This window comes from Grampus griseus (genome assembly GCF_964374135.1).
Source record: "Grampus griseus genome assembly, chromosome: 2".
NCBI classification, from domain to species: domain Eukaryota; kingdom Metazoa; phylum Chordata; class Mammalia; order Artiodactyla; family Delphinidae; genus Grampus; species Grampus griseus.
The window spans coordinates 146,536,643-146,551,006 of NC_139018.1; the positions used below are offsets into that span (position 1 = coordinate 146,536,643).

At 42.5% G+C, this 14,364-nt stretch overlaps 1 protein-coding gene across 1 annotated transcript in view; it reads left to right on the plus strand.

Annotated features, from left to right (window-relative positions):
• Positions 1 to 13,862, plus strand: part of TARS3 (threonyl-tRNA synthetase 3) — a 52,530-nt gene extending 38,668 nt beyond the window's left edge. The window contains exons 14-19 of the mRNA XM_082647765.1: positions 1,000 to 1,077; positions 1,162 to 1,262; positions 8,200 to 8,304; positions 10,523 to 10,595; positions 11,225 to 11,339; positions 12,663 to 13,862. Coding sequence (XP_082503891.1) covers positions 1,000 to 1,077; positions 1,162 to 1,262; positions 8,200 to 8,304; positions 10,523 to 10,595; positions 11,225 to 11,339; positions 12,663 to 12,811 — 621 coding nt within the window. The 3' untranslated portion in view covers positions 12,812 to 13,862. The remainder of the gene's footprint in view (positions 1 to 999; positions 1,078 to 1,161; positions 1,263 to 8,199; positions 8,305 to 10,522; positions 10,596 to 11,224; positions 11,340 to 12,662) is intronic.
• The last annotated feature ends 502 nt before the right edge of the window (positions 13,863 to 14,364 follow it).

A 14,364-nucleotide genomic window follows, 5' to 3' on the forward strand; every position in this document is an offset into this window, starting at 1 on the left:
GTAGCAGGGCCTTGTTTTGTCTGAGAACATGGTTTCACAGTCTCTTCTCCCTTCAGAAACAAAGTCGGGGGAGGGCAGCTCCAGCTTGTGAAGTGCATCTGTGCAGGTGGCCTTCCCAGCCCTGAGCACAAGGGAAGCCTCTGCAGGAGGGTTGGGTCCCTGAGGGACCCCCTGGGGTCTGGCCAGGAGCAGCTCCTGACCTGCTCTGATTGAGGCCCTGGAGGAGGCTTTCTGGGTGATGCTGGCCTGGCCCAGGACACCACCACTGCTTTCCTTCCCTGTCGGGCGCTTCACTCCCAAATGTCACCCCCCTCACGGCTCCAGTGCGCTGGGGTGATGACAGGAGTCTGGCTGCTGTTCTGACATTCTTCTGGCCAGGGCCTTAGGGATGCCTGGGTGCTTCCCAGAGTAGCCATTTTCACAGGGAGTGGCCAGAAGACTCAAAGAGCCCTATCACTAATACTCGTGTGCACGCCCCGTCACCGTCAGTGTGGAGCGGCCTCACTGTGAGCTAACTTAGGTGACTTTACGTGGCTTAGTCTGGAGACCAGAGTGGGCCTCACGCTTCCACAGCCTCTGTGTCCCAAGGGGCCCTGCCCACCAGCTGCAGGCACAGAGGTGGGGGAGAAGCAAGAGCAAGTGCTAGGCCTGTCCCCCGGTCTTCTGAGCACAGAGTGCACGAGGAACAAGGCCCCAGCTTTCTTGCCTTTTATGGTGTGGAGGCGCCTCCTGAAAGGAGCTAGAGAGAGTAGGGCAGAGGGAGCCTGCACGGCGGAAGTGCCCAAAGTACCCCTCTATCACTTACCTGGAATTCAGTGGAACAGTTTAGTAAGTTATCTTTTTTCTCCCCCAGTTAAAATGTGTATGTTTCTTGAGAGTAAGTACCATCTTAATTTTCTTTATGTAGTCGTTGCTCGGTAGTTTATTGAATGTAGAAGAGGTTCAATAAGTATATGGTGATTAAGTGTAAGTAATGTTCTCTTCTTATTAAAAAAATAGCAACTACAGAATAGCTTGATGGAATTTGGGAAACCATGGAAGATGAACCCGGGAGATGGAGCATTTTATGGTCCTAAAGTAAGTAGGCCATATGCTTCAAAAAAAGTAGAATTTAACAGAAAAATAAAACCTGTCTCTAAGAAAACATCATTTAATTTACAGATTGATATAAAAATCAAGGATGCTATTGGCAGATACCATCAGTGTGCTACAATTCAGCTGGACTTCCAACTGCCTGTAAGATTTAATCTTACATATGTTAGGTGAGTGATTGAATGTGATAAATAATGTAGGACTCATATCTTAATTATTGTCATTTGAGCATTAGCAGTACAGAAACAAGTGTCAGTGAATGTCTGTCTGTGTGCAAGATACTCAGTATGTATTTGTTTACCTGCTTGTAATCTAGTTGGAGGTCAGCTTTAGTTTTCTGGTTAGAGCTATGAACAAAGGACGTGGAAACATGACCCAAACAGAGAAATCTCCCTGAGGCAGAGGGGGAGACTTCATAAAGGGCTGACCCTGGGTCTGTGTCTTAAGGATGGTATTTACCAGGGAAAGCAGAGGAAAAAAGGCAGTTTCATCACTGCAAACCAACAACTCCTTTAAAAATTTTTTTCTTAACTCACAGTAAAGTTGACTTTGTGTGTATATGTGTGTGTGTGTGTACAGTTCTGTAAGTTTTAAACATCGTATAGAGTGGTGTGCCCACCACCACGATTGTGATTCCATCAGGCAAGCAAATTCCTGTGCTGTTCCTTTACAGTCACACTCTCCTCCCACCCCAGCCCTGGGCAGCCACTGACCTCCTCTCCATCACTTTCCCAGAATTCCACAGAAGTGGGATCATACTGTATATCACCTTTTGAGGGTGGCTCTTCCTGTCAAGGGTGTGCATGGCATCAATGTGACTTGTCAGCAGTGATGTAACCTCCATCACTTGGTTAAAATAAAGTTTGCCAGATTTCCCCACTGCAGTTACTGTTAATTCCCTTTCCATAATCTGTTTTTTGGAATTGAGATTTTCCTGGTGATGAATATGCTGAGTAGGTTTGAATTGCATCCCAGACATTGTTAATATTATATTGTGAGATGCTGGGTCTTGTTTAAATCCTAAGGGGATTGTTGACTTTTTAGCAGTCATTCTGCCTGGGCAGGTTCAGGCTGTAATTTCTAACCCGCCTTCTGTGGTTCCAGCGTCAGCTCAGTTTTCTGAGCCTATACAGTCGACCCTCTGTATCCATATCTGTATCCGTATCTGTGAAGCCCATGGATATGGAGGGCCGACTGGGCTCACTGTACCAGCCATTGTATATAAGCAATATGAGCGTCTGTGGATCTTGGCCTCAGCGAGGCCTTCTGTCCTGTGTGCACCACCCAGGGGCAAAGTCCCACAGTCCAATTCTCAAGCCTTTTATGTGCTGTTAGGGTCGGATCCAAGCATGTGCGATGAGAGGTGAGGCCAGCGAGCTCATACACCCCTTTATGGGGCAGCTCTTCTGTGCCCCCTGCTCTCTGTATTTTCCTGACACTTTTTAGTTCCCTGAAGTCCCTTTCTGTAGTCCTGTGGCCAGAACGCTGGGCTTTAGCTTCTCTGCTCCGCATGCTGTTTCCAGGGCTATCTGTTTCAGAGACCAGGCATCAGGAGGCCATCCAGAGAGAAAGAGCACAGGGATTCATGTACGCTTGGGATCACAGCTGTTCGGGTTGGAGAGAAGGATCCCCTTCCTTGGAGTTTTAGGTGCCTGTTTAGTCTCTGTGCCACTGTGGGAATGCTGGGGGCTGGAGGAAGAGAGGAGAAAAAAGAAACAGAAGAAAACTCCAGGATGTCCCCCACCCCCACTTTTTCTGAAACTTAGCAGTTATTTTCTGGCTCTTGGCCAGAAAGTGAGGATTTCTCTTGAAGCTTTTCCTGTCTGCACCTGGTATGTATGCTTGCTTGTGGGCTGTCTCTGAGTCCAGGCCACACAAACTGGAAGACAAAATTACAAAAAACTAAGTGCAGTTTGGTGGCACTTCAGATTCTGGTCTTCTTCGGCAATCCCCCGGCACCAGTCACTCCTCCCAGCCCTCGGGTGGCTGTTCTTCATGTTCTCTCCAGGGTCCACGTCTGCGTTCAGAGAGAGAGTCAGGTGTGGCATGCTTACTTCATTCTGCCTGGAAGCAGCTTCTTTTTAAAGACCCTTCCACTGACTTGAATTAGACAAAAATCACAACATCATTTCTTTAAACTCTCCCCTTCTCACCATGTCCTGTTTTAGACATGTGGTGTTGGTTAGATAATGTGTTGAGATCTCTTTCACTCAAGATTACTAATTTAAAAAATTAATTTAAAAAGGAAAAATTATTGGCATATTTTAAGTCTAATAATTTTTAATAGAATATTTTCCTAATAAGATTCTTATAATAAATGAACAACCACCAATTTCGCAGAGTGTAGGATTTTATGCAGTGATCTCAATTTATGTTCAACCAACAAAAATTTTATTTCGGATTCTCCAACTTGTGTTTTGATTAATGGTTATAGAGCTACACTGAGAGTTACATCCTGTGAGAAGGTAAAGAGCTGAAGAATAGTTGAAGTGTTCATACAAGGAGTTACATCAGGACATGAGAATAATAAAAATTCTCAAAGGTTAAAGGGGAAAGCACGGAACTTTCAAGAATAAATTCAGGCCTTTTGGAAAAGATGGTGTCTTAAGTTCATATTTGCAAAATCATCTTTCCCCAGTAACCTACCAAAATGAACAAAAGGAATTAGGTGTAGGGGGACTTTATGCAAAAATGACCCAACTAGTGCAACAAAATTTGAACACTACTAGCCATCCAAGGGGGATGTGGAGGAGCAGTAGATCAGGCAAGCCATCCACCCATCCATCCATCTACCCATCCACCCATCCATCCATCTACCCATCCACCCATCCATCCATCTACCCATCCACCCATCCATCCATCTACCCATCCACCCATCCATCCATCCACCCATCCACCCACCCACCCACCGATCCACCCACCCATCCACCCATCCATCCTTCCATCCATCCACCCATCCACCCACCCATCCACCCATCCACCCACCCATCTACCCATCCACCCATCCACCCACCCATCCACCCATCCATCCACCCACCCATCCACCCACCCATCCACCCATCCACCCATCCACCCATCCATCCATCCATCCATCCATCCATCCACCCATCCATCCATCCATCCACCCATCCACCCATCCATCCACCCATCCATCCATCCACCCACCACCCACCCATCCACCCATCCACCCATCCATCCATCCACCCATCCGTCCACCCATCCACCCTTCCATCCATCCACCCATCCACCCACCCATCCACCCATCCTTCCACCCATCCGTCCACCCATCCACCCATCCACTCATCCACCCACCCATCCACCCACCCATCTACCCATCCGTCCACCCATCCACCCATCCATCCATCCACCCTTCCACCCACCCATCCACCCATCCATCCACCCATCCTTCCACCCATCCATCCACCCATCCATCCATCCACCCATCCATCCATCCACCCATCCACCCTTCCATCCATCCACCCATCCACCCACCCACCCACCCATCCATCTATCCACCCATCCACCCATCCATCCACCCATCCACCCACCCACCCATCAACCCACCCATCCACCCATCCATCCATCCATCCATCCACCTACCCATCCACCCATCCATCCATCCATCCATCCACCTACCCACCCACCCATCCATCCATCCATCCACCCACCCATCCACCCATCTATCCACCCATCCATCCACCCATTCACCCACCCACCCATCCATCCACCCACCCACCCACCCACCCATCCATCCACCCATCCACCCATCCATCCATCCATCCATCCAGCCATCCATCCATCCATCCATCGTCCTAGGTGTTGTGTGGACAGTGGGGACTGGAAAGCAGAAGTGGAAGCAGTGGTCTGTAGGCCAGGTAAGAGATGATGACAGAACATGGTGGCAGTGATACATAGAGATGAGAAAAGTGGAGGTATTTGGGGTATATTTTGGAGGTAGAACCAATGCGATCTGTTTGTGGCTTAGATATGAGGGGAGAAGAGGGCAGGAGCAGCGAGTTCATGACCTTGATCAAGTAAGTTTTTTACCCAAGAAAGCAGGGGTGGTTTTGGACTTCCCTGGTGGTCCAGTGCTTAAGACTCCACACTCCCAATGCAGGGGGCCTGGGTTTGATCCCTGGTCAGGAAATTAGATCCCGCATGCTGCAACTAAAGATTCCACATGCCGCCAGGAAGATCCCGCACACAGCAACCTCAGCTAAGACCTAGGTGCAGCCAAATAAATAAATATTAAAAAAAAAAAAAGAAAGCAGGGGTAGTTTAACATTATGAAGTGTATTGTCACCCATTACCTTCAACAGCGCTGAAAGGCATTGGATAAACTGTAACATTCATTCCTGTGAGAGGAACAGAAATAAATTTTCCTGTAATGGTAAGGAGTATTTATTAGAAAACAACAATAACATCTCTACTTAGTTGAGAAGAAGGTGACTAGCCTATTTGTACTCTTACTCACATTGTTCTGGGATACGTAGACATATTGAAATAAAGAGCCAAATTTTCATTGTATGTAGATGCTAAGATGTCTAGAAATCCAATAGAATCAGATGGAGAAAAATTAAAACTGATAATAAAGTAAGGTACCTAGCAATAAGGTCAAAATGCAAACATCAATTTGCTTTCATATATATTAGCGACAACCTGCTAAGAAGTGCAATGGAAAAAAAATTTCAGAAACAGTAACAGCAACAATAACAAAAACCAAGCAGAGGGGCTTCCCCAGTGGTGCAGTGGTTAAGAATCCTCCTGCCAATGCAGGGGCCTGGGAAGATCCCACATGCAGCGAAGCAGCTAATCCTGTGTGCCACAACTATTGAGCCTGTGTGCCACAACTACTGAAGCCCACGTGCCTAGAGCCTGTGCTCTGCAACAAGAGAAGCCACCACAATGAGAAGCCTGTGCACCTCAATGAAGAGTAGCCCATGCTCGCCACAACTAGAGAAAGCCCGCGCACAGCAATGAAGACCCAACACAGCCAAAAATAAATAAATAAAATAAATTAAAAAAAAAAAACACAAGCAAAATATCTAGGAATAAACTTAACAAGGAATATAAATATATAATATTTATTTGAAATATATACCATAAAACTTTATCAAAGGCAAGAAAAACCAGTTGTTTAAATGAAGATTCACACCACTGTTGGACTGGGAAGAATCAATATTGTGAAGATACGAATTCTCTTCAAATGTATCTCTAAATCTAATGTAATTCCAACTAAATCCACGAGGATTGTTTGGGGGAACTTGTCATTAATTCTAATGTTTACCTGAAAGTATAGATGTGTAAGCATAGTTTAGGTCACTCTTTGCCCTCCTTAAGACTAGACCTGATTTTAATTCTTTTAAAATAAATGATGGGACAGAAATTTCTGGTACCCAGGGGCCTGTGAAAGGATCATGCTGCTTCTCTTTCATTCCCTACACAGGCAACATTATGCGACATTCAGGAATATACCATGCTGTTTCCAGTTTGTAGAATGAATTATTTCTTCACATATCTGAGCAGGACTGGACTCAGGTCCCCCAGCCCCACCCCAAAGCTTCTGTAGGATTGACAGAGGATTTGGCCTGCAGTCAGTCTGCCGTGGCTTTTAGCAGAAATGATTGGCAATGACGATGTCCAATGAAAACTCTTTTGAAGTGAGTTTAATGAATGAGTCTCTGTTTTTATTTGTCTGTTTGCCCTGTGTGTATATGTGTTTTAGTAGTAAATAGCTGGTACAACGTTTAGATAAAAATTTGTCCTAAGAACTTTGTATGCATCACATATTATTACATTTGTTGCAGTAATGTGAAATTTATCTTTCTGGGAAAAGTGTGCACAGATCTTGGAGTGCCTGACTTTATTACAATTAACAGTTGTAATTTGCTTTTTACATCTTTTTTTGAAAGGGAGGAGAGAATTCTCAAATGTAAGGAGAATGTCATGAAGGTTTCAGGTCTGTAAACGGAATTTGACCAGTGGACTTCTGGAACAAGTATCAGGAACATTTTGAAATATATCTGTAGTATGGGGGCATAGTGTTTACAATATGGCAGTGTGTTTACAGTGGATGGTGTCAGGAATGGGTGCATTTGGACCAAACCAGGTTGGCTGTGAGTTGACATTTGCTGATGCTGAGAAAGGGTTATGTGGGAGTTCATTATACCATTCTCTCTACTTTTGTATATGTTTTCAATATTCTCTAATAACTACTAACTAACTAACTAAGGTTGGTAAATTTTTTGCCAGCCACCGTGGTCATACCATTAACCCAAACTAATAGAATACCAACATATTCTATTACAGACTACAGAAACCCATTTTCTTTATTTTTGCAATGTCTTTGATAATTGTTCAATAAATTAGTGGTGAAGTAAGCCATAATTCAAAATAAAGTTAATTTAAAAAATATGATTTGTAAAATTGCCTCTCAATATGAGTAAACTGGTAGTTTCGAATAAAACTGGTAGTTTAGAATAATCAGTAGATTTGTAATAGAGATAGTGATCTAATATCATGTTGCTTTTTCCTAGATGATATATTTTACTTCCCTTTGGTTTATAAAAGATACCATAGGGCTTCCCTGGTGGCGCAGTGGTTAAGAATCCACCTGCCAATGCAGGGGACACGGGTTCAAGCCCTGGTCCGGGAAGATCCTACATGCCGCGGAGCAACTAAGCCTGTGCGCCACAACTACTGAAGCCTGAGCGCTTAGAGCTCATGCTCTGCAACAAGAGAAGCCACCACAATGAGAAGCCCGTGCATCACAACGAAGAGTAGCCCCCACTCGCTGCAACTAGAGAAAGCCCACATGCAGCAACAAAGACCTAATGCAGCCAAAAATAAATAAATTTTAAAAATACTAAACTATTAAAAAAATAAGAAACATAATGCAAAATCTCTTTAAAAAAATAAAAGATACCATAATTTGAAAGAAAAAAACCTTTATTTCTAATTAATGGCACATTTATGTTTAAAGATAATTTATGAGTAATCTATTGTTTTACCTAGTTTGGGAAAATACCTTTTAAATATAAGGTAAGAAGATAAAGTTATTTATGAATCTTAAGAGAATAATTAAATGTATAATTTTCATTTTTTTAGTAAGGATGGGGATGATAAGAAGAACCCTGTGATCATTCATCGAGCCATTTTGGGGTCAGTGGAAAGAATGATAGCCATTCTCTCAGAAAACTATGGAGGAAAATGGTAAGTGATATGGAAAAGGAAAGCTATATGTCTACTGTTCTTAGAAATCATGTCTAAAAGATGAAATTAATATGAAAAAATTGGTGGCTCTTGCCTTATAATTAGCAAGTATCCAAACAGCAAATAAAAATTTTTGTGGCATCGGCCAGACCAGAAAACAAAACAAAGAAAACAAAGGCAGCGTGGCATAACACTATCATTTACCTTTTTGGGATTTCAGTAAAAGTAAAGAGTAATCTTTTCACCTGTGTCAAACAAACCCCTCAAAGATCTAGCCGCTGGAACATATATGGCCCACACTCTCAGGGCACCATCTCTAGCTGTACTGCCCTCCTTCCTTCCGCTATGCTGTTGACCTCACAGCCCCGTGACCACAGACTTAGGAGGAAACATGTAAGCCTGGTTCACACATGGCCCCAAAGCCAAAGAGAACCGCTGCAGTGGCATCCCCCTCCAGGGATGGAGGGGGAAGGTGAATGCCCTAAGTGCAGGCTTTTGAGTGGTACGTCTGGTCACCGTCTGTGCCCAGAGGGAAAAGTGGCCAGATGTGGGTTACATTGATGCGTGGGATCTGGTTATTGCTTTGGCCACAGGGTCAGAGACTTAAGAGATAATTAGGTTGGAAACCAGATGACAAGTAGATTTGGTATGTGGATGGTCGCTCAGAATGGGCCATGGGGATGGTATTGCCCAAGTCTGTGTCTGTCCCTTAGATTTTATTTGCAATCCTAGAGAAGTATACTGAGGTGTCATGGGGGTGTCCAATCTATTACAGGTACAGAGAATCCAAAACTGTAGATATGAATATGTGTGTGTGTGAATTAACATGTTTATATTTCTCTCCAGTTGATTCTGTTGTAAATAGTTAACATAGTGAGAGATGGTGGGTTTCGCAAGAGAGCAGTAGAACTAGGGGATCAGGAGATGGTGTGGGCACACCTCCCTGTGGAGACACAGTACCACCCTCCACAGTTTACACAGCAAGCCTTTGGACACCTACCAAGTTGTGGTGGAAATCTCCCTGAGAAATAAAAATAGAAATGTTTAAAATGTGGCTCTCTTGAGTTGGTAGGGCTGAAGCAGGGGTGAGAACAGAGCTCAAAAAGATACATTTACTTTTCATTTTATAATCTGTATTTCATCATGTATATAATTACATTTGTCACATGTATTATTTTGCTTTTGTAATTTAAGAATAAGTATGTAAAAACATATGCACGAAGTGCCATCTGGTAATAGTCCCCGTGCATTTCCTTCCACCTTCAAACTAAACATGCTGAAGAAAAAGGCAAACATTTCCCACATCAAACATTGCTTATACCCACCTTTCCATCTTTTAGAACATTTTCATTTTGAGGTAACTGTAGAATCATTTACAAAGAGGTCCAGCACACCTTTTACCAGTTTTCCCCAATGATAACATCTTGCAGAACTGTGTACAACATAACTGGGGAGTGACAATCCACCAACCTCATTCAGGTCTTGCATTTGTGCACACGTTGTAGATTCGTGTACCCGCCAGTCAAGGTACAGGACAGTTCCATTACTTATAAGGATCCCTCATGCTGCCGTTTATTTTATGGCCACACACCTCCTACCCCATCCCTGTCACCATCCTCCGGCAGCCACTCATCTGGTCTCCATCTTCATAATTTTGTCATTTCCATAATGTTACATAAATGGAATCACAGCGTGCAGCCGTTGGAGACTGACTTTTTTCACTCCTTGGATGGAGTTGCCTTGAGATGCATCTGAGGCATCTCAGGTACCAGTCGTTGGCTCCCTTGCACTACTGATGGTGTTCTGTAGTGTGATGCACAGTTTGAGCATTCACTCGCTGAAGGGCATTTTGGATATTTCCAGTTTGGGGCTATTATACGTAAAGCTGCTATAAATGTTAGTGTGCAGGTTTTTGTGTGAACATGTTTCCATTTCTCTGGGATAAATACCCAGGAGAGCGGTTGCTGGGTTGTATGGTCAGTGATGTTTAGCCCTTTCATCTAGCTGCCAACCTGTTTTCCCTCCCTTTCCAACCAAAATGCCCAGTTTCCCCTTTTGTCTCCTCTATTGCCTTTTAATACAGTTTGCTTTATTTCCACACCCCTCTACTGAACCTGCTCTCTTGTGAAGTCTTACTTAAAAAGAAAAAAAGAGTCTTTGGTTGTTTTTTAATCTTGTAATAAATGGTCATTTTAAAAATACGTATTATATTTTTCAGGCCTTTCTGGCTGTCTCCTCGTCAGGTAATGGTCATCCCTGTGGAGCCAACTTGTGAAAAATATGCACTTCAGGTAAAATTAGAGACATTTAAAGTACATAATCTTGGCATGTGGTCTGTGAACGTCATTGACTTGGAATTCGCACCTTAAAATATTGCATAACTAATACATTAATTTACCACCTTATGTTTTCAAAATAAATGTTTTCAGTAACACCTGAGTCGTGTCTATGTAGCTGTATCAGAGCTATTTTATTTCTTAATGTTTTTGAGAAATTGGTGTTTTAAAACATCTCATAGTTATTCTTTTCCTTGTGGCTCTATTAGGAAGAATACTTATATTATCTGTTGCTGCGTAACAAATTACCCCAAAACTTGGCAGCTTAGAACAATAAGCATTTATTATCTCAGTTTCTGTGAGTCAGAATTTGGGACAACTTGGCTGGGGACTCTGGCTCGGGTGCCTGGTGAGGCTTCTCAGAGGTCGAGGCAGGGGGAGTGACTCAGCACTTTAACCTCATCTCAGAAGTGGGGTGCCATCACTCTCCCTCCACTGTGGTCACAGAGACCAACCTGGTACAAGGTGGAGGGGACACACAAGGGTGTGAATACCGGGGGGTGGGACCCTGGGGGTCATCTTGGAGGCTGGCCACCGCATTACCATACACAATGTATTAATGAAAGTGTCTCATTCTCTTATAGGTATCCACTGAATTTTTTGAAGAAGGATTCATGGCTGATGTTGACTTAGATCATAGTTGTACACTAAATAAGAAAATACGAAATGCACAGCTGGATCAGTATAATTTTATTTTGGGTAATCTAAATTTGTATATATTTTTCCCAAATGCTTGTTTTTTCACCTTAATTCCAAAAAACCCCAAAAAACAAAATAAAGAATATGGTATAACGGCTTGATTATGACAAATAGCTGTTGAATACTTATACACAAAGAAGAGTCTGTGATGTTCCTGGCTAGATACTTTTTGTTATTTGCCAGAAAAGAAGAGTTATGAAGTTTCACATGGATCCTGTGGTGTAGTATTACTAGGAAGAATTAATAACTCAAACCGACAGTGGAAAATGATCTTAGTAGAATTATACTCCATATGTTTCAGTCATGTGATAGGCCTGAAATAATCTCCTTTGCTTTTCTGGTTTATTAGAAATCTTTAGGATTAAACTAATGACTAGGAGATGTTCCAAATTTAAGATGATCAAAAGAAAAGAATTAAGTGAAAAAATAAAACGTCCTTGAGGAACATGAGTAATTAGATGCAGAATCTAAAATTTTGACTGTAAAAATGATTCAAAATCAAGGGAAACTTATTTATATGCCTGCAGGCATGATATGGTTATGTCCTATAAGTTGAAAGTTTGTGTAGAAGGCAAAATAAATATGCACAGGGCTGTCCTATGAGCAATTTGTCATCAAAAGTGTTTGTAGTAGGTACTGTGATGCTTCAATCAGCCTTCTTGTAGTGACAGAAATTTCAAATTAGCTTAGACACGATGGAATGTATTGGAAGGGAGTTAGAGTATCTCGTGCCATGGAAGGTAGAATTAAGTAGCCAAATCATTAGAAAAGTAACTGGAAGGGGAACTCAACCCTTACCAGGACCATTTCTCCCCATTTCTGTTCCCTGTTTTGATCTGCTTCTTTATGCTTCTCTTGATCTACTTTATTCCCCTTACTTGCTGGCCAGTATCTTCGTTCCAGACAGCAAGAAACATGGCGGCAGAATTCTGCATCATCTCACAGTATGGGTCATTAGCGAGAACAAACCTTTTACATATATTCCAGAAAATTCTGTTGGCTGGTTGGGCACGTGTCTGGTGCCCGCCTCTTGATTCATCAAGTGTGCCAGGTGGAGTCAGGGGGTCTTTAGGAACTCCCTCCTCCCACCTGTACCCCATGACCACCACAGGTGTTCTCGAAAATGGACAATAGAGAGATGGGATTAGAAGTCATTCCTTGTCTCAAGAAATTTACTCTTAAGAGGATGACCAAATGGACATTAGATTGATATTTGGTGATTAGTACTAAGAAGAAAACTTAATAAGACACATGCCATATGACTGCTGACTTAATATTTAGTAAATTGTTGATTGTAAATATATTTCCCTTTGTTTTCTACAGTGGTTGGAGAAAAGGAAAAGACAAATAATGCCGTAAATGTTCGAACAAGAGACAACAAAATTCATGGAGAGATTTCAGTAACTTCTGCCATTGATAAATTGAAGAATCTCAAGAAATCACGTACCCTGAATGCTGAGGAAGAATTCTGAAGTCCTTTCTTTGTGCTCACATCTGTGTAACCTTGTTCTGAACCCTGAACATGCATTTTCCTTAATTACCATTCATACTTCTGAGAACTTAGGACCCACTATCTGGTCCACTGATGGGCACAGTGAGAAGTGAGACGGGGAATGAGTGGCTGATATGCACAAAATCTGATTCACTAATGTGTCTGCGGACAATGAGAGGACAAGTGTGGGAAATTTTAAATTTCCCAAGTATCTTGAGAGACTTCAATGGGAAAATGTCGTTCATCAAAGAGGGAAATAAAAAAAAAAGAGGGAAATACTAGGAAATGAGCATTATGAGATGTTACTGTTAAGAATTCTGATTTTCAAAAGATAAGTTTCAAAAGTCTGCAAAGCTTTTTGAATATGGGGTGATATCTTATTTTCTAATAACATTATGCCTCAGGTATTTTTTAACTGAAGTTTTACTAAAGTTCGCACTGAAACTTTATTTTTCTTATTTTTGGCTACACCCCACAGCATGTGGAACTTCCCTTATCAGGGATCGAACCCATGCCCCCTGAAGTGGAAAAGTGGAGTCTTAACCTCTGGACCACTAGGGAGGTCCTGAAACTTTATTTTCAAAATCGGAATCAATTTGTTTTAACTAACCAACAATCACAAAAGAAGAAGCTAGTACTAAATATTGGATTACTAACAAAGGATTCTGAACTCAAAGAAATTCAGTGTTGTGCAATCTTCTGTAGTTTCCACTATAGGATAAGAGTTGCCATTTTAATGCTTCTAAATGACAATTGAACCTTATTTATCTTTAGAAAAAATAAACTCTCAAATAAAATGTGTTATGTAGTGCTTCCAGGGTTTCACCTATAGGTTTATACCATAATAATTTGCTCCCCTAGAGTTAAATTACTCTTCTGATGGGATGACATTCCACTGATTTACAGACTCAAGTGGATTTCTGATTTTAACTGAGAGGAATACCTTACTGCTCAAAACAATTAAAATGGCTTTATGTCAGTAGTGAATTTAGCTACCAATCAAGCAGTATTTTTTGTGTTTATTTGGTTATGTGCTGTGGAATTCAAAATAAATTTAAGACCTTTTCTCTCTTCTGTACACGCTTATCATTTAGCTTCCTGAAGAGTTGGAAGACAAACCAGCAGGGCTGACCGTGAACAACAGGATTGAACTGCACGGGTCCACTTACCCGTGGGTTTTTTTCAATAGCAAATACTAGAGTATACACAGTCCTACCCGCAGTTGGTGGAATCTAAGGAGGTGGAGTCACCGATAGGGAAGAACCGAATGAGGAGGACCCGCTCTAAGTTACACTGCGCCCCTCACCCCAAAGTTGTTCAAGGGTCAGGCCTGTGTGATGGAAGGTGCAGATTGTGTGATGTACCTGTTTAAGCTAACTTTAATTGAGGCCAAGCACTATTCGATACATTCCTTGAATTCACCAAACGTGCTAGTGAGGCAGGGGGCGTCAGAAGACTCCCCATCCCCACCCCAGACAACCTTGTGTTGGGTGGGCGGGGAGAGGGAAGCCCGTGATCAGCCCAGCACGAATG